Source organism: Spermophilus citellus, assembly GCF_964194105.1.
Source record: "Spermophilus citellus genome assembly, chromosome: 8".
Classification (NCBI taxonomy): Eukaryota; Metazoa; Chordata; class Mammalia; order Rodentia; family Sciuridae; genus Spermophilus; species Spermophilus citellus.
Window position 1 is genome coordinate 4,120,836 of NC_138189.1, and position 21,347 is coordinate 4,142,182.

A 21,347-nucleotide genomic window follows, 5' to 3' on the forward strand; every position below is an offset into this window, starting at 1 on the left:
ACAGAAGCCCTTTCCAAGACTCACGCTGGTCTGTCTTCAAGGATGAGTGCAGTGGTAGAAAGTGGCTCAAAATCAAGATTCTTCCTCACATTCTGCCTTGGAGAGGGTGGCCTGCTAGGTCTTCCAGCTTTGTCTTCATATTCCTAGGACAAAGAAATGAGGGATGATTCTGAGCTTGGCTAGTTCTGATATTATGAAGTCCTTCTAAAAGCAACACAGCTGTTTTGTAAGTAAAAGTGCTTGAAGTTGATTCTGAGGACACAGCACTGACCTTCCTGCCACTCAGAAAGAACTGTGCTGAAGGGACCCCACAGCTCTGCATCCAGGCCAGAGCTTCCTGATGCAGGAAGTTTTGAAGTGTCCCAGCATCAAAGTAGCCCCTTACAAGGATCCATTAGCGTTGATTTGGGTCTACACTCCTCCTGGTGACAGGCTTATTTGCTGTCTTTTGCGGACTACGAGTGTTAACTGATTATCAAAGGGCCACTGGGAAGTCACGGCTGCACGTTGTTATGTAAATAATTTCACCATGCCCTGGAAACCTAAGAGCAGCCTCCATGCCCCCTGAGCCACCACTTTGTTCCATGGACTGCAACCACAAAGGCTTAGTCACACCTGGTGACCCACATTCTAGACATCCAGCTATAAGGATTCAGGAGAGCCAACAAATTGGTGCTTCTGAAACCAAGTGTGGGCTCCCTGCAACATCAGAAAATGGTATAATCCCACTGCCCGTGCCAGACAAGGCCCTCAGGACCACCTCTCAACAGAAGACAAGCTAGCTGGGAAGACAGGCAGACGGATGTAGAAGCAACCTAGCCTTCAGTCCTCACTCCAGGTGGCAGAGCAGCACTGACACAAGGTGGTAGTGAACTGCTGAACAGATTCTACTGACACCAGCTGTCAAGAGGGTGTGACTCGTAAGATTATTTTGCAAGCAATTATTCTCTCAGACAGAAGTGCCTATTAAGGCTTCTAAGAAAGTGAGGGGAAAAAAAAAAGCCAGACACAGCGGCGCATGCCTATAATTCCAGCAACTCGGGAGGCTGAGGCAGGAGGATGGCGAGTTCAAAGCCAGCCTCAGCAATGGCAAGGCACTAAGCAACTCAGTGAGACCCTGTCTCTAAATAAATACAAAATAGGGCTGGGACAAGACTTAGTGGTTGAGTGCCCCTGAGTTCAATCCCTAGTATGTCCCCTCTCCCTAGTACCCCCTCCCCGCCAAAAAAAAAAAGTAGAAAAGAAAATTTTTCTCAAAATACAGAGGCTGTGAGAAACAGCTGAGTAGTCAGTTTCTGTACACCTTTCCTGCAAGGTGAGATGCAGGACCCTTCTTGCTCTGCCTTACAACCGTTCCACTGAAGTACTGAGAAAATAGACTCACTAGCTCATGGGTCAATTTCTGAGCACCTACCCTGGGCCAGGTACAGCAGTGACAGTGTAGCACTAAGCAGCAGAAAGCTTCATACTCCATGTGTGCAGAGAAATCTTCAATTTTATAGGAAATCTACCAAAATCTACACGCTATGAAAGCTTGTTTGCGGTCTTCTGCGGACTATAAAGTGTAATTAATTATCAAACATATTATGTTCTGACAAGAATTAGTAATAATACCCACAGGTGCTATTTACCAGCTAAGCCTGGACTAGTGAACTGGATGCCAAGGCCAGAGATGCTGGGCCCAACAGTCAGATGTCCCAGAATGCAGCTGTCTGTTCCCATGTGCTTGCATGTGCTCTGCATGTCTCATTGTGTCTCCATAACTTCCTGTGTGGCAAGTGTCACCCACTCTTCAGATAGGGCAACTGGGGCTTGATGTACAGGCTGGGCCTACTCTGCCACTGAGTAGGCCCAACCTCCTTTAAGAATATAATCAAACAGGTATGGAGTTGCAGAGGGAAAAGGGCAAGTCTTCCTTGGGTCAGTTGTGGCTTCTGGAGACAGACTTGGGAGGAAACTCAGGACCACCAAGCACTAGCTGTGATTCAGGCACAGTACTTAAATGGAATCCCTGAGCCTTGCTTCCACATCTGCAAAGTGGACACTAGCACTGCCAGAGCAGCTGCTGGAGCAGCAGGACATGTGCGACTGTTACGTAGGTCTGCAGTGCACAGGGCCTGGGCAGTGTGTGCCACTGCCTAGCCTCCTCCCTCTGACCTGATATAATCCTAGAAGGCAGGGAAGACACTCCAGTGCCAAACAACAATCCCAAGTCTACAACAGCAGATATGAAAGTAGGAGGGAAGCGGGGTACATGCCTTGATTCATGAACAGAAACTTCAGATTTCCCCAGCTCACACTTCTTACTGTTATCAAGAACAAGCAGTAGCAGCTGACAAGGTTAAGGGGCCAAACGCTTTCCAAGGGCCATAAATACACAGTTAACTCAGTTTTGCCTTTACAACAATTCTCTGCAGAGACAGAAGGTGCCATCACCCCACTTCCAAGATGGCATTGTGGAAGCCAGAGACATCAACAACCTACCCAGTGGGTAAGTGGGGAAGCTGAGTCAAACGCAAAGCATTTGGTCCTTTGGCCACGTTTCTCACCACAGAATTCATGCAAGCCACTGGCAGACAGGAATTGGAAGTCATTTCATCATGTTCAGTCTAAGTAAAGCTTTCAACTATGACAAACCTATAATCCTGAATTAAGCACACAGTCATCGAAGACTCGGGGTCAAATACAAATGTTTAATCACATAGAGTGACGCATGACTAAAATAATGAAGGAGGCCCAACCTGCCCATACTGGCAATTTCAGAGCCTTTGCAAAGCCCCAAGCAATATTTCCAAGTACAAGTGGCTTTTAGAACAGGTCCTGCTCCAAACCTAGGTCTCTTCCCTTGGACACAGTAAGCTTAACTAAGTCCAAGCCAGACAGACCAAGCCCAGGAACAATAAGAGGACTACACCCATTAAGAACCCTGGGAGGGGTGAAAAACAACTCGATTGAGGATTGTCAGCATCAGATCAGCACATGATGTGGTAGGTACTAAGGCCTCGGAAGCAAATATGACCAGGTCTAAGTCTGGGTTTTGACCTTAAGCAAGGCATCTGGACTGTCTCAGCCCCCTCACTACAAAAGGTAGCAACTGTGAAGCCCACTGTGATAGTCAACCTGATAACGCACACATAAGAGGCCAGCAGCCTGCTAGAATAGTGAGCCTTTCTGTGTGCCAGGCAAAATCAGTGGAGTCCCTACCTCAGTCCAACTTACCACTTCAAAGTTTCTTCTGCATGGGACCAAGTCAGAAAGTCTCTTGGTTTTAACCAAGGAACAATGCTCTTCATTGCTGGGCTCATCAAAAGCTCTGCAGACTAATCAGGAAAACAAATCACCCATCCAGGCCAACTGCTGCCAGCTCCCCTTAGACAATGGCACAGGGAATTCAGAACAGGATTCTTCATAGTCCTAGTGCAACTGTTTAATTGGTCACAAAAGCATTTTTTAAAATTAAACAATAAAAATAGAGTGCATAGGCTGGTATGGTAGTACATGCCTGTAATCCCAGTAACTAAGGAAGCTGAGGCAGGAGGATCACAAGTTAGAGGCCAGCCTCAGCAACTTGGCAAGGCTGTCTCAAAATAAAAAAGGCTGAGGATGTAGCTCAGTGGTAAAGTATCCCTGGGTTCAATCCCAAGGGGGGGGGGGACACAGAGTACATATAGTGAGGAAAACTTGATTCAGTTCTATACCTAGTTACATCTGTGTACAGAGTCTTGCCTTATATTGGGGTCATTTCAAAAACAGTTTGCAAGTTGCTCACTTAGAAGTTCCTGCCCTGAGCTGCCTATGATGAATCCTGTTGGAGAAGACAAGAGCATACCAACCCAACATCATCAGCACACAGAACAAGTGACTCTTAACCAGAGGTGAGGTTGTTGAGTGTGTGGTCTGATGACCCAGCACAGCTTCAGGAAAAGAAAAGCAGGGGGCAAGGGTACCTGAGTGGGGCCTCAGGACCTGGCAGATTCAGTCAGCTAGATTTAGCAAGCTGGAGAAGGAAAGAAGGAGAACCACATAAAAAAAAGAGATAGCTTGGGGCTGGGGTTGTGGCTTAGTAGTAGAGCGCTCATCTAGCACATGCAAGCCTCTGGGTTCGATCCTCAGCACCACATATAAATAAATGGATGTATAAAAAATTAAAAAGAGAGCTCATTTGTGAAGAGACCATATGGGGCCCTGGTTCTTTAGGGCCCTCAGTCCCCAGCTTTGCAGAGCTCTCTGCAGGAACAATAAGGTGCAGGTGGAAGACATGGCAAGGAGAGAGAAGAGGAATACAGGAGGAGAGAACAACAGGTGGCAGGAGGCAAGAAGGAACCGTGGAGAGCAGCCCATAATGGGTGCCACTTCAGCAAAGACTGGAAAGGTCTGGGCCAGATGCCAGAGGCAGAGGCAGAGGCAGAGGTGTTCTGATAACACAAGCCACGGCCAAGGGCACCCAGGAGCAGGCTGATTTGTGGGTCAGCACAGGCATCCTAAGTGGGGAACAGTGGTGAGTTCTTTCCAGAGCAAATGAGATGGACAAAAAGCTTCCTAAAGCTGGCAGATGAGGCCCCCAGATCAGGAGAACCAGGCTTACAGTGGGGCTGGAGTGCAGAGTGCAAGTGTGGGGAGCCCAGCTATGCAGGGCCAGCAGAGAGATAACAACTCCTAGATTAGTCTGAATTATACTCGGCAAAGAAAAAGAAAAGCCTGCCTCAGGTTAAGGAGAAAACACCAGGGCTCTCAAACAATGAAAGGAAATCTTCCAAGCAGAAAGAAAAGATGGGTTGTTAATGCTACTTACAGAACTGGAAAAGTGCTACAAAGACAGTCAATCATGCCAATACCTGGCTTCCTGGAATCTACTTTAGCCAGGAGAAAGGGCCATCAGTCAAAAGCAAGCTCACTTCTCTGACTCAGCTGTCTACAGAGTCAAGACCAGCCGGTTAACATAACCCTGGAGGGGCTTTGGGAAGCACTGTGGCATAAAGCCACACTCAGGTGGGCATCCCAATAGTGTCTTGAACTGCCAGCGACAGCACAACCACCACCTGCTGTGCCTGACCTCCCAGACTGAGGACCTGGCAGCTAACAGGCAGCACTGGGGAGAGAAAAAGCTGCTAGGAGCACTTTCTCTGTCCTCCATGCCGTCAGAATGGAATAGCATTCTGCTAAATGTTAAGATAAAATGAGAATGAGTAAGCCTAAAGACGTAGACACCACAGCGCACCGAAAAAAACGATGGAAGTATGGCTGTCACTCTATTACTATTAAAATTACTTTTCAGAATATTTATCTAAAAGAGGTACTTAAAACAGAGTTGTGGTAAAGACCAATGAGACTGAAGAGCTGTCAAGGGCAGCTGGTTTCACACTGTCATAGTAACAAGGGATAGGCAAAGGAGCCCTGTTCTAGGATCTGGGAGATGTTCTGTCATTCGTGGGGATGAATGACCTATTCAGGTTTTGTAAGTGCTCAGCCCCCAGAAGTCAGTGCTGGTGACCACAGCAGAGGCAAGGCCTTGGGGAACACCTGCGCTGTAGCCTTTCTGTGGGCTCTTTGGTATACCTCCCACACCGTAGGCTCACAGAAAGCACTAAGTTACCCGGAAAGCTGGCATTTGGGGAAGCAACTCTCAGGAGACCTTTCCTAATCATCAAATTTCTTACAAAGCATCAAGAATATGTGTTCTGGTGAGTGGAATGTACTAACAGCCTCACTCTGGGAAGCCCAGTCATCCCTGGAGTCTGCCCACCTTGCTGGGCCCTGGGGCAGGTGCAGGTTCATCTCCCCAAACTCCCTCAAACGACAAGACCACCCTGGGGCCTGAACTGACCTGCTCTGGAATCAGGATGCAACAGCGCTTGGGCTGGCAAGAATGTGGGGAAGGACGTGCCCTCTCTCGCCGTCTGCGTTAAAACTAGACTCAGGAGAGCTGTGGAGCAGACACAAAGGATGCCAGGAGGAGCAGGCACCGCGTCCCCGTGCAAGCTTGGCAGGTGGACGAAGCACATGCCGCGGGGCGCACACGCCTGCACCGGGCCGGTGGGCGCGCTCGCACTCACACTCACGCGCGCGCGCCACAGCCCCAGGGCCGGCAGGGCAGGCGGGGGCGCCTGGGCCGACTCACCATGAACGCCGGGCCTCACAGGCGCGCGGCCGGCCGCCCCATGCCCGGCAGCGGCTCCCTCCTCTGGCGGCTGCTCGGCGGACCGGGCGGCGCCGCTCCAGACCGAGGCGCCGGGCGCAGGCCGCTCAATCGCGCGCAGATGGGCGCCGATCGCGCTCGGGGCCTCGGCGCTCCGGCGGGGCGGCCTGGCAGCGGGAGCGGCGGAGGGGCCCTGCAGTCCCGGTTGGCGGGGCCTCTGGCTGGCGCCTGCCGCTCCAGGCCCGCCGAGCCGCAGAGGGGCGCGCCCAGGGCCGAGCTCCGCCCTGCGAGGCCACACGGAGAGCAGCGCTGCGTCACCGGAGGAACTCCACAAAACGTCAACGCTGCAACTTCTAGCTGGTGGGTGACTGTGGGCTTTTTTCTTGTCCCTTCCCGTGCTGACTACAGAACCAAGGCCTCCCTCACTCACGCCAGGCAAGAGCTCTAGCACCAAGCCATACCCCGGGCCTTATTAAAAAGGTATTTATTTTTGAGGAAGGGCCTCGCTCAATTGCCCAGGCTGGCCTGGAACTTGGAATCCTCAGGTCTCTGCTTCCTAAGTAGCTGGGATCACAGGCGTGCACATCTTATTTCTTATGCTGTGCTGTGGTTCGTACGTTTTCTACAGTGAGATTATTTTAAAATCTCAGGGTATGCACACACACACACACACACACACACAAAAGCATACTGACAAATCACAATGTTTGCATCTGGGAGCGCTGACTGCAAAGGGGCATAAACTTTTAGGGATGACAGAATTGTTATCGTGATATGCATTCATAGAAACTAAATGGTAGACTCTCATCAGGGCATGCCACTGTCTGTAAATTAAACCTCAATTTTTAAAAATCCTTAAAGCCTGCATAAGGTCAAAACTCTTCCTGGTCAGCAGTGGGCAATATTAGGCTCTCTGCTTTGATGAACTCTCATAGAAATCCCTTCATCATAAGTTCAAACCCCACCCTCATCTGGGACCCAGATTTTCCTGAACTCCCAAACTGCCAGCAGAAACTTCTTCACTCAGAAGAAGCCTATGACATCCATTAGAAAAATCAAAGGATGAATGACACTGATGGTACCCATGTGGACAAGCTGGAATTCTCACAAATCCTTGGGAAGAGTGTAAAATGGTGCAGTCATTCTGGAAAAGATTTGGACCGTTTCTTATATACAACATACACCTTCCACACTCCTAGGACCCTATCCAAGAGAAGTACATCCACAAAAAGACCTGCATGCAAAAATTCATAGAATTGTTCATAATGACCAAACCCTTAAAATGATCCCATGTCCACCAACTTGAGAAGGAACAAACAGCAATGAAAAGTAACAAACTACTGGCACATGCTTATAATGAATGAACCTCAAAACCATTCCAGCAAGTGGAAGATGCTGGACAAAAGGTAATCTGCATGATTCCATTTACATGAAATTCCTTAAAAGGGCTGCGCCCAGGCCACCAGAGACAAAACCCACCACCAGACTGTGCGGGCTTATTATGCCCAGGCACAACACCAAAGCCAGTTGAGCCCACAGCGTCTGGAGAACAAAAGCACATCAGCCTGGAAGTGGGAATGGCGACTGACTGCAAACAGCATGAAAACTTTCTAAGACTTTGGATGATGAAAATCTTCTAAAACTGGACTGCAGTGATAGTCGAGTACATTCTTAATAAACTGTAAAAGTTTATTAATGCTTACAATGAGACTTTATGGGGTATTAAGTGTATTTCAACAAAGTCATTTTTAAAAAGTAATAGGAGATTAAAAACAGAGGCTGATCCTCGCTAGCAGTGTAAGGCCTTGTTAAGAAAAAGCACCTAAAATCTGGAATTAAAGCAAAAGAACAGTTGGGGGATCCTGATCCTCTCAACGTGCCCACAGCATTTCCAACATCCTGCTTAAAGATTACCTGCCCCTGTAGGGCAGGTCTTGTGCTACTTATTACTCCATTAAAGCCCAAATACCACGGAGTTACACTTTAATGTGTAGATTTATGTTTCCATAATCTAGCAATCTTGTGCTGATTTTTTCTTGGCTTGTATGCCCATCTACATAACTAAGTCTTTAAGTGCTCTTGGAATCACTTTTACCATCTTATTCATCTCAAGGCATGAAATAAATCTTTGATTCACAGTCCAAAAAAGGTGGGGAGGCCCAAGACAGTGGCACATGCCTATAATCTGAGCTGCTCAGTAGGCTGAGGCAGGAGGATTGTAAGTTCAAAGCCAGCCTCAGCAAAGTTGAGGCACTAAACAACTCAATGAGATCCTGTCTGTAAATAAAATACAAAATAGGGCTGGGGATGTGGCTTGGGAGTCAAGTGCCCCTGAGTTCAACCCACAGGACCCCCCCACCCCGGCAAAAGATACATCTTTCATAGAGAGGCTCTGGATATAGCTTGCCTAGCATGGGTTCCAGGCCCAGCACCCAAAAACAAAAAAATGAATAAAGGGACCTATAACTAATAAAGGTCAATACATAAACCCAACAGGATACTGGTTTAAAACACACATTTTGGTACAACTGAAGAAACTGGAACATGATCTATGCTATTGTGCCACTACTAGCAATCCTCTTAGATACAATTTCATGGTTCCATACAAGAAATGTCTTGATTCTTAAAAGGTGTATGCTGAAGTATTTAGGAGCAAGAAGATTTCAAGACAACTTCAACTTACCTTCAAATGGTTCAATGTTTAAAAAATGTTGGCACAATAAAGTACAGGTGCAACATGTCAGCAACTATTGACCCAAGTGAACATGTGTGTGTATACATCAAATTATTCTTTGAAAATTTTCTTGAAACTAGTAAGAAGGCTGGGGGACAATCCTTCAGGTCTCATCTTCAACATCCTTGCAGAAATGTTCCCTGCCCACCTCATCCTCAGCACCCCCTCTCTTAGCACCAGGCTCTGGTTTGGGGGGCCCTCATTGGTAAGTGCACTAGTATTTGACTCACATTACCTCACTAGACTGTAAAACCTTTGAGCTGGCTGGAGGCCAGGCAAAGCACAAGGCAGAGAAGAAATGCAAGCACTTGTGGAATCAGTGTGCTATCACACAAATACAGTTGTCCTTCCTTCCATCCATCCAGCAAGCACTTAAGAGTGTTTGCCCCCTAGCAATTAGAGAAATGCAAATTAAAACTATGCTGAGATTTCACCTCACTCCAGTCAGAATGGCAATTATGAAGAATACAAGTAATAATGTTGGCAAGGATATGGGGAAAAGAGTACACACATACATTGCTGTGAGATTGCAAATTGGTGAAACCACTCTGGAAAGCAATATGGAAATTGCTCAAAAAACTGGGAATGGAACCACCATTTAACCCAGTTATCCCACTACTTGGTTTATAACCAAAGACTTAAAATCAGCATGCTGCAGTGACACAGCCACATCAATGTTTACAGCAGCTCAATTCACAATAGCTAAACTATGGAACTAACCTAAGTGCCCTTCAACAGATGAAAGAATAAAGAAAATGTGGCACATATACACATGGAATATTATTCAATCTTAAAGAAGAATGAAATAATGGTATTTGCAGGTAAATGGATAGAGCTAGAGACTGTCATACTAAGTGAAATAAGCCAATACCAAAAAATCAAAGGTCAAATTTCTCTCTGGTATGCAGATGCTAACACACAACAAGGGGGCTGAGGGAGAATATAGAAATTCAGAGGATTAGACAAAGGGGAATGAAGGTAAGGGGGAGGATCAGAATAGGAAAGACAGTAGAATGAATCTGACATAACTTTCCTATGTACATATACGAATACACCACAGTGCATCTCACTATCATGTACACCCACAAGAATGGGATCCTAATTGACTCTGTCAAGTATAACAAAAAAGAATAAATGTGAAGGAGAAAAAAAAACTAAATAAAATGAGTGCTTGGCCCTAGGAATAAAGAGGGAAAAGGCCCCTGCCCCAAGTCACTCATGGACCAGTGAACAGACAGATCTGCTCAGGGAAGCTGAGTGGGAAGGGAGCCCCAGGACACACTGATCCAGCCTGGGGAGTCAAGTGTGACTTTCTGGAAATCATGCTTGCAACTGGAAGAGGGCTAAGTACTGTGGAGCTCAGCTCCCAGAGACAGGGACAGGTTCTGAGCCTCTCCAGCCTCCTACCTCCAGCCATTCACCCAGGGCCCAACACACTTGAGAGGTTTGCTCATGCTGGGAAGCCACAGATTCAATAGTTATTCAGGAAGGAGAGGCGTGGAAAATGTGTTGAGTATGCATTAATATGTTTCCCTGTGGATATGATGGCACGTGCCTATATCTCAGTTACTCAAGAGGCTGAGGCAGGAGGATGGCAAGTTCAAGGCCAGCCTGGGCAATTTAGCGAGATCCTGTCTTAAAAAATAAAAAGAGCTGGGGTGTTGCTCAGTGATACAGTACTAAGCAATTGCTAGTACTGAGAAAATTATATGCTTCCCCAAACTCCCTGCACATATTGCTGCCCAGCCAGGAGTAATTTCTATCTCATAATTTACTTATTATTTTTTGTGGTGCAGGGAATAAAACTCACAGCCTCACACACGCTGGGCAAGTACTCTATCACTGAGTTAGGCTTACACCCTGACCCTCTATCTCAAACGTCAAAACTGAGCACCATTCCCAAATTTATTTCTCCAGTAGTGAGAATTGAACCCAGGTCCTCACACATGCTAGGCAAGCTTTCTATCACTGAGCTACATCCTCAGCCTTTTTTATTTTAAGCCTAAATAGCCCAGGCTGGCCTAAAACTTGGATCCTTTTGCCTCAGCTTCCCAAATAGCTGGGATTATGGTGTGTACCCCTGTGCCCAGCAGTAATGTTTACACTACATAGCATACCATGTGATGACAGGTTCGTTTCTACTAAATTTTGAAACTTAAAGCAACAATCAGAAGAACTTTTCTGCATCTCAAGCTAGCACTGGATTCTCCCTTATACACAATGGAATTTTACTCAGCAATAAAAAAGAATAAAATCATGGCATCTGCAGATAAATGGATAGCGTTGGAGAAGATAATGCTAAGTGAAGTTAGCCAATCCCAGAAAAACAAATGCCAAATGTTTTCTCTGATATAAGGAGGCTGATTCATAGTGGGGTAGGGAGGGGGAACATGGGAGGAATAGATGAACTCTAGATAGGGCAGAGGGGTGGGAGGGAAAGGGAGGGAGCAGGAGGTTAGCAAGGATGGTGGAATGTGACAAACATCATTATCCAAAGTATGAAGACATGAATTAGTGTCAACATACTTTATATACAACCAGAGATATGAAAAATTGTGCTGTATACATGTAATAAGAATTTTAATGCATTCCGCTTTCATTTATTTATCAATTTAAAAAAAAAAAAAGTTTCTCCCTAAAGTTTTCTGAGTTACCCAGCTAATTCCAAAACTTCCTGCATCTCCACATGCTGATCTGGTTTATCTGTAATATCACCATCTTCACACTGGAGGTCAGGGAGGCAAGACTAATTCATTTGTTCACTGCAGCCTCCAAGCAAACCACAAACCCAATCTTATTACATGCCACCAGAATCACAGGGATCAAATGCTTATTGAAGAAACAACTTCAGTGCTCAATTGAGAGGACTGGCTGGTAAACCATGAGACAGGAACCCCAACGATCATTACTTAGTAAGTAGAAATGAAATCATGGGAGAATATGTAAGCCTATAGGGAAATGTATATGATGCCATAGAAAGAAGAATAAAACAATATCAATAAAATGGCAAGTGGTAGATTACAAATTAGCCATCCCCTGAAGTCAGGTACTGACAAGAGGCAAGGTCTGGGCCTCAGCCTCCTGACTACATGCTGACGGGCTTGAGAGATAGGCAGTGAAGCAGTGAACATGGGCAGGATTTCAGTGAAGACAAGTGCGGTGCAGAAAAGATCCAGAAGTTCCTTGGAAAGCTGGGATGGAACCACCATTTGACCCAGCTATTCCCCTTCTCAGACTACACCCAAAAGACCCAAAAAGAGCAAACTACAGGGACACAGCTACATCGATGTTCTTAGCAGCACAATTCACAATAGCTAGACTGTGGAACCAACCTAGATGCCCTTCAATAGATGAATGGATAAAAAAAAATGTGGCCTTTATACACAATGGAATATTACTCAGCACTAAAAAAAAATTTAAAAAATCATGGTGGCATTTGCAGGGAAATGGATGGCATTAGAGCAGATTATGCTAAGTGAAGTTAGCCAATCCCTAAAAAACAAATGCTGAATGTCTTCTCTGATATAAGGCAGGTGACTCAAAACAGAGTAGAGCGGAAGAGCATGAGGGAAGAGAGGTGGGAGGGAATGGGAGGGAGAAGGGGAATTGCACAGAAGATGGAAGGAGACCCTCATCGTTATATAATATACATATATGATGGTATGAGGGGGAAGGAAAAAAAAGAGAGAGAGAGAAATGTGTCACAGTAGACTAGGTAGAGAGAGGTGATGGGAGGGGGGATAGGGAGGGCAGCAGAATACAACAGACACTAGTATTGCTGTATGTATATACGTGGTTGTATAACCAATGTGATCCTGCAATCTGTACATGTGGAAAAATGAGAATTCATACCCCATTTGAATCAAATGTATGATATGTCAAGATCATTGTATTGTCTCGAGCAACTAATAAAAAATAAAAATTAATAAAAGAAAAAAGAAAGAAAGAAAAAAAAAAGACCCAGAAGCCTGCAAAAGACTGAGCATGTGGGAACGGGGTCCCTTTAGACTGGGTGCTCAGGGGAATCTGAGAAGACACCAACTGAGCTGACACCTGGCCCTATAAAGACCAGGCAAGGGCAGGGACACAGGTCTAGAGAAAATAGCAAGCCGATGAGGCCAGAATGAAGTGGGGGCAGAAGGAGACAAAGGGGACTGGCCGACCACCCATGTAGATCTTGTATCAGCATAAATTTTCATTTCTCTATGCTAAAATCTGAAGAGCAGGATTGCTGGGCTAATTTAAGGTACAGTCAGACCTCCATATCTGCAAGTTCCTAATCAAACAATTCAACCAACCGCCAACCAAAACTATTCTTGGAAAAAACCCTGCATCTGCACGGCATTTGTCATAATTCCCTAAACAACATGGCTCAAGATTATTTACACAGCATTTATATAGTATGAAGTATGTTAAGTAATCCAGATATGGTTTAAAGTCTACAGGAAGACGTCAGCTTATGTGCAAATACTATACTATTTCATTAAAGGACTTGAATATCTTGAGGATTTGGGGATCTGCAGAGGGCCCCAGAATCAATCTCCCAGAGATACCAAAAGACAACTGCATATACTTCACTGTCTAAGAAATATCTAGCTGGGCACAGTGGTACACACCTGTAATCCCAGCAACTAGGGAGGCTGAGGCAGGAAGATTACAAATTCAAGGCCAGCCTTAGCAATTTAGCAAGGCCAAGACTCAAAAAGGGTTGGGGATGAAGTTCAGTGGTAGAGTGCTCCTGCATTCCATCCCACTTCCAAAACTTTTTTGTTGTTGTTTAATTCCTAACTGCTCTTCCAGATTGGCTACACCACTGTGCACTCCCACCAGAGGCAAATGAGCTTTCAGTTGGGCTATAGCAAAAGCTATTTTTGAAGATGTTCTCTGCCAGGTTTAGGAGGCTCTCTTCTACTGTCCTTGCTGAGATGGTTTATTGGAAATGGATACTGAATTGTATCAAATGCTTTGTCTGCCTCAGCTAATAGACTCATGTGGTTTTCTTTAGCTTAGCACTGTGGCAAATCATACTGACTGGTTTCAAATGCTGTGCCAGCCTTGTGTTCCCAGGATAAACATCTCTTAGTCATGTGTATTGCTTTTTTAACGTATTCTTGGATCCAATTTGTTAATACTATATTGAGGACCTCATGTGTGTGGTCTTAAGGGATGCTGGGCTGCAGTTTGTCTTATTTTAGTACTCTATTTGTTTGGTTTAGTTATCAGGGTAATACCAGCCACATAAAATGAGTCAGGAAGTCTTCCCTATTCTAAAATTATAATTTTTTCTATAAATATTCAGTAGAATTCATCAGTGAAACCACGTGGGCCTGGAGGTCTTTTGGGGAAGGTTTTTAACTACTACTTGCCTTTAAGTAATTGAAAGATCACTCTGGTTATCTATTTCATCCTACATGATTTGTAATTTTCAAAGAAATGGACCATTTCATGTAAGGTGTCAAATTTATGTAGAGAGAGCTATCCAAAACATTCTCTTATCCTTTTCATTTATGTGTGGTCCACAGTGGTATCCCTCACTTTTTCATTTCTTTTACTGAAAACTTAGTTCTTTTGTCAGTACACTATAGAGTTTGATCAATTTTACTGATCAGTTCAAAGAACCAGCTCTTGGCTCCACTACCATTTTCTTGTCTTAACCTCATTATTTATGTTTCTATGTTTATTATTTGCTTGCTTTGGGTTTGCCCTTTCATGTCTTCTTAAGATAGATTACTGGTGTGAGACCTTTCGTCTTGTAAGAATTTTTATTTAGTTAGTTGTTGTTGGACATAATACCTTTTATTTATTTTTATGTGGTGCTGAGGATCGAACTCAGTGCCTCATCTGCACTAGGTGAGCACTCTACCACTGAGCCATAACCCCAGCCCGTAATATAAGAATTTTAATACTATCAATTTTCTTTCCAAACATTGCATCCTAGAAAGTATTTCAAAATACTTTGTAGGGGGCTGGGGTTGTGGCTCAGTGACAGAGCGCTTGCCTCATACATGTGAGGCACTGGGTTCGATCCTTAGCATTACATAAAAATAAATAAATGTAATAAAGTATTGTGTCCATGTATAATTAAAAAAAATATTTTGTAGTTTTCCTTTTGACTTTCTCATTAACGCATAACTCATTTACAAGTTTGTCACTTGTTTAACCTCCAAGTTTCTGGAGGCATCCTTGTCATCTTTCTGTCACTGTCTCTAGTATAATCCACTGTGGTCAGAGAGTTCAATTTGTAGCATCTTAGTTCTTTCAAAATGTTCCAATCTCTCCCTGCCCAGGACCTGGTCTACCCTAGTGTGCCTGGAACATGCACTCTGCTGCTGGTGGAGGCTGGGATGCCTTTGGGCCAGTTAGACCCAGCTAGCTGATGGTGGCACTCAGCTCTTCCTGTGTCTAGAGAGAAGCACTGACAGAGGTATTGTGTCCAACTACAACTAAAAAATATATTTTTAAAAAAGATAACTGTAGTTCTTCATAAGCCAGGTAATTCTGAACTGCCTTCCAGATGTTTTGAATATTGTATTATTTTAGAGTCTGGATCTTATCTAAACATTAACATTTTTTATTTTGGTAAATGATCCAGCTGGATTCCAGACCCAAGTTCCAGCTAGCCTTCTTAGAGTTATGGTTCCAAACTCAGCCACATTCTCAGTACTTTTTCAATCTATCCCACGTGTGCGTCACCCAGTAACCAGTCTGGGATCCATGAAGTTCAGTCTTCAGTCTACAAATACCACTTCGGGTGGGAACCACACTCCCACAACCTGGTAGGAAGTCCCGGAGTTCTAAAAACTTTAAAGGATCACTTTCCTATGCTTCTCCTCCCTGCAATTCCCTAACATTTTCTGGTTCCCTAGGTCTCCTCTGTTCAGGTTATCTAGCCACACACTTTTTACCACAACTGTGTCTTCATCGGGACCAGGTGGAGGCAAGACAGGATAAAGTACTGGGGCTTCACCCACCTTCTGGGAAGAAAGCTCTTTTCATCAGTTCCTTGTCCTAAGAGCTCCAGTCCCCACTGCTGCTGCCTTAAGACTGTCTGGGGGGCTGGGGAAGTGGCTCAAGCGGTAGCGCTCTCGCCTGGCATGCGTGTGGCCCAGGTTCGATCTTCAGCACCACATACAAAACAAAGATGTTTTGTCTGCCGGAAAATAAAATATTAAAATTCTCTCTCTTAAAAAAAAAAAAAAAAAGACTGTCTGGGAGCTGGGGTGCAATAGCACAGGGGAAGGACAATGACAAGCAGGGCTTTTGCCTGAGTGTTAGTGCCTCCTCAGATCTCACACACCAGGGCTTCTCCTAGTACTGTGCCCACCTGAGCACCCCTTTCTGGATTTAGGGCTGCCCAAGTTCAGGTTGGGGGATATCAGAGGGGAAAAAAATCGCTGAACTCTGTATCACTTCAGCAGTGCTGGGAACCCTGGTCCTCCACTGTCCACTGCTGCCAAGTACCTTCCAGCACCCAGACAGTTGCTTCATGTACTCCATTCAGCTTCCCAGCTTCATTAGGGAGGCAAATGGAATGTGCACACTCCATAGTACCCGAAACTGGGACCTGCTCTGTCTCTGTAAGCTCATTGAAGCTCACCTTCCAAAGGTGTAAGGGCTTATGAAAGTGAAAATAGTTTTATTGTAGTTCGCCTCTAGGTCCAAAGCCAGCTACTCATACTGACCACCCTGATCTACACTATCTGCAATTTGTGATGTTCTATGACTTTGTGAGTCACCCAGAAAGATCCTAGGTGAGGAGAATGAATGTCAGTTCAAGTTACCTTGGATTAGCCACCTTCTGAAGTTCTAAGATCTAAGAGCTAACCTGAAATTCTAGAAGGCCATCCAAGACACTCCCCGTCATATGAGCCCAAACCAACAGGCCATGTACTCACCTCTGCTACCATGACAAGAGTCAGATCCAGGATACTGAAATCTACCAGCCTGTCCTTTCCTGCAGCCATCACTGCCCCTGTCAATGGCTGTCTCTGAGCCCAACCAGGACTGCTCAGCCTCATTTTCTCACAATAGTGCCCATTCCTTAAGTCTGTGTACACAATGTTGTCTAAAAGATTCACAAAGTCCACTGAATCATGTTCCCAGCGCCAAGCCTCTGACATCTGCTTGAATTACAAAGCTTCACATTTGCTTTTTACCTGGTCTTCTTACATTCTTTTAGGCAGCTAGATGCCTAGATTTGCAGTTTAGGGGTAGAGTCCTGACTGAAGACAAGCATAGGGCTCCCGTGTAGGTCTGGCCTATGAAGACTCAAGTCCAGCAGAAATGACATAGGGAGTGACCATGGACTGGGAAGTACCTGAGAGGCATTCCAACATTTACAGGATTGGGAAGAGGAAGGATGAGCCATCTGGAGGGAAAGAAAGGGGTTAGCTGCTGATGAGTCCAGAAAACAAGGGCTAAGAACTGACCATTGCACAGGGCAATTGGCAGTTACTTAAAAAACTTGATTTCAAAGAAATGTTCTCAGTGGTTCAAAAACTCCTCTGTGATCACTGCACTCTGGACATCTCCATATTTATCACAATTGCAACTAATTATTGGATATATTTGTTAAAATTTCTTTGCTTGATCCAGTGAAGGCAACAGCCAAGGAACTCCTGTACTTCACTGTGATCCCAGGATGAATCTACTCAGTGGCTCTGAACTGTGCAGCAAGAACCAAGGAATCCAAGAAAGACAGCCTCCTTTTATTTATAAGACAAAGGACAGCACTTCCAAGGCAGTGTCACCATCCCTGCCAATCTGGTCAGAGCCCTGGTGCATACAAACCCAAAGGCTGGAGACCTCAAGGCAGTTCTCTTTCTCCCCACCTTTATTCTCAAGAACTCCAATTCACCAGCAGTTAGCAAAATTTGTATGCTGGTGTGCTCTGGACCCTTTAGCCCAGAGCTAACTAAGTAAAGGTGAAAACGACTATTTTATTCCCAAATCCAATATTCCCTTCTTGCACAGCACTGATTTTCAGATTTTAGCATGCATAAGAATTACCTGTGGGCCCCAGCCCCAGTGTGAGAGAGAGAGAGAGAGAGAGTGTGTGTGTGTGTGTGTGTGTGTGTGTGTGCTGGGTTTGAGGAGAGGGAGGTGGCTGAAGCCCTGAGAATGTGCATTTCTCACAAACGCCAGCTAATAATGGCATGCCTTGTCTGGACTTCAAGAACTCAGCTTTAAGGCTGAGGTTACGGCTCAATGGTAGACCATTTGCCTAGCACATGTGAGGTACTGGATTTGATTCTCAACACCACATGAAAAAATAAGTAAATAAAGTTATGGGGTGGGTGGGTAGGGAACTATGGCTTTAGTGTGACTCTCTTACCACTGGTGATTTTTATTTTCCCTGCTAAGGAAATCTCTCTGAAATCATAATTAAAATTAATAGAAAACATAAGTTTCAAAATTTTTATGAAATTTGAAAAGATAACTGAAAGTAATACATTAACATTACCCCAATTGAAGTCTATAAGGCCCAAGTAAGAACATGGCCCAGTTAGAACGAGGTCAGGTGTGCCCTGGACAAAGCACATACAGCATCTACATCAAAAACTGAGTCTATTTATTAACTAAAAGTTGTGAGAACCTCTTCTTGACTAATTCTGAGCCATATACTGTGCTAGACTCTGGGCAGAAATATATCACATACATTTCCACTTTCATCAGTCCCAGCAATCCAGTAAGTAGGTGTGGTAATGACTATTTGGCAGACGAGAAAACCAAGAAGAAACAACACATAAGGTCATACAGACAAAAAGAGGTGATGCTGGAAATCAAGTCCAAAGCTCCTGGCTGGTGTATACCAGTCCCTCAGCTTGGCATCTCAAACACAACTGCTTTTGCTTTTCCAGCACCCCAGGCAAAAAAAGAGCTGGTCCCAAGAGGCCTGGTATTTGCAGAAGCAGCAAATAAATGGCTCAGGCTCCTTCTCACACTACAGTTTCACTTTCTCTTGTTTGTGACTATCTTGTCAGGAGAAAGAAATGGTACTAATAGTGAACACTTTTTCAGCACTTCCTTCATTGTTATTCTGAATGCATGATGTATATTTACTCATCTAATCCTCACCACCTTAAAGGTAGATATTATTTTTCTCCCAGTTCTAGAGATGAGGAAAATTAAGGCTCAGAAAGGTTAAGTAACTTGACCAAAGTCACAGCTCAACTGTGGCAGCGCTGGGATGCAAACCCAGGCAGTCTGGCCCTAAAGCTCATGTTCCTAAATCACCATGTGATGCTGCTTTTCTCAAAAAAGAAAAGAAAAAGAAAAAAAGAAATTAATTTAAAAAAATAAAAGTTCTCAAAGAAGGAAAAGGAATTAAGAGTTTTCTGAACACCTTATGAATATGCTTTAGACCTAACACATTATCATCTCCATTCTAGATCACAAATGTAGATGCTCAAGGCCCATCCCCGCCTCTCCACAGTGGGGCTGAGAGAGTTTATATTTATAACAGCAATGCTCAGGCCTGGTGCCCAGAAGCCTTCTCACAGCAACAGGCCCCTCACTTTACTCCTCCCTGACTTTGCCAACCTGGAGCAGGGCATGAGAGATGAGACACACAAAGCACAAGCAAGCAGATCCTCGGCAGGGCTGGATGACTCATGCAGGTATAATGACATTCTTTATTATTGATGACTGAAGCCAGATGGTCTTCTGTACAGTACTGTGTTACCACATAATCAGCTGGCCTGATCATTTCAATTCAAAAAAAGAAAATAACAACAACAACAAAAAAAAAACCCTTTGAGGTCAAGAACACGTTCACCTTAAAACAAAAATGAACAAATAATCCAGGGTACTAAATGAGAAATTCAAATATGAGGCAACAGATATTAAAAGTGATGGGAATGTCTCATCTGTATAACTTACTTTTGCTTAAAGTGCAGATTTATTTAAAAACCTTACAACAGTGTTACTACTTAGTCTCCTAAGAAATTTGCATCTGGGTTTTGCATACAAACTTATAATTTTATGCTTGCTTGATAAGCCTACAAAATGTGGCTTATGATAAGCCTACAAACTAAAATACCACAATCACAAAGGTGAATTCCAGGTCTAGACAATTAGCACGGGGAATGGTGGACAGCATTCAAGACAGTTGGCCGAGGTTAGACTATAGAGGTCAGTGCCAGGCTGCGCCTCAGCCTCTCCCACATCCGGCAGGTCATCTGCCCATCTGTCTGGTAGTCACAGGGGCCATCACTGCACCCCATCATGACCTCAGCACTAGGCCAGACCCCGCCTTCTCTCACCTGGACTTGCCAGGGTGAGTTCGTCATTCCTTACCAACAGAGAACCCTCGGGTAGGAGGCGGGCACCAAGCACACCAGCACTGGGGACAGCCTCCTCCTGCTGCTTCCCCAGTTCATGCTACCCACTGCCTGCCCAGCCCTGCCTGCAGTGAGTCCCTGTGACTACCTGAGGTCACATTTTAGCTCTGCAACTTCCTAGCTGCGTGGCCCTGCATAAGTCTTTTGGCCTTTGTGTCTCTGCTTCTTTGGTAAACTAAGGATAACAATCCTTCCTCAGAGAGTCAATCCCAGTTTTAAAGGAACTAGAAACACAACTGGAACCATTTAAAACTAGCACATCACAATCAGTCAGTACAAGGTCCCCATAATGATTCTGCCACAACTCTGTGCCTGTGTGGGAGGCTTTCTGGGAGGCCTTGCCTCCTTTCCACACACCTGAGCTCCTCGAAAACCTGCCCTGGGATCATTTCCAGAGGGCTACTCCCGAGCACAGGTGCCTATCCCTCCTCTAAACCCAGTGTCAATCCTGAGATCGTGCATGTAGTTGTCCTCAACAGTGTTGCCTTGACAAACATCAGGTTAGAGAAAGAAGGTGGCTGGGGATAATGTCACAGCACTGGGCCAACAGCACACTGTCAGGATGCCAAAATGGCTGCATTGGGGCCTAGAAGTAGTTGCAGGGCTACCTGTCAAGGTTACCCAGACCACAAGCACGCCACATCTGTGCATGAGTCCCCGCCCCCTTGCAAAGATGAGCACATGTCTGCAGCTGCTGGCATGACTCCTATGGGGAGGACCAATGCAGCAAGGAGGGGAGAGTGTTGCAGGCCTGGCTTGACCCCAACGTGGAAGTGGGTAACTTCAGAGTGAGCAAGGAAGGGGTCCTATAGAGCCTAGGAAGATGACAGCCTAGCCTTCCATTCCAGAGTCACACTGGAAAAGATTTAAGCCCACGAAACCCATGGGAGAATGCTTTAATATCAAAACAAAAAATCTGATGATAAATAAGTTTGCAGCTGTTAGTGAAAAAACATGATTAAATTTAATCAAGTTACAAATATCTGAAGCTCAACTCTGTCCACTCAACTTCCCTATGTGCATGTAACAAGCTATAAGAAATAAAAAGGGTGAAATTCATCCACACTCTGATACAGACTTAGCTTTTTTAGGAACTTAGCATGCAAACAATACGAAGAGTTTTCTGATTTCCAAG

At 45.0% G+C, this 21,347-nt stretch overlaps 1 protein-coding gene across 10 annotated transcripts in view; it reads right to left on the reverse strand.

The window, feature by feature from the left end:
* Window positions 1-21,347, reverse strand: part of TBC1D14 (TBC1 domain family member 14) — a 99,194-nt gene that overhangs the window by 31,431 nt on the left and 46,416 nt on the right. For 8 of the 10 annotated variants that reach the window (XM_081304221.1, XM_081304225.1, XM_081304226.1 and 5 more), the window contains one exon: window positions 25-143. In XM_081304221.1, the coding sequence (XP_081160347.1) occupies window positions 25-143 (119 nt within the window). Of the gene's footprint in view, window positions 1-24; window positions 144-3,219; window positions 3,321-6,118; window positions 6,603-21,347 lie in introns of those variants that run through there. The other 2 variants (XM_081304230.1, XM_081304229.1) reach the window with 2 other exon arrangements.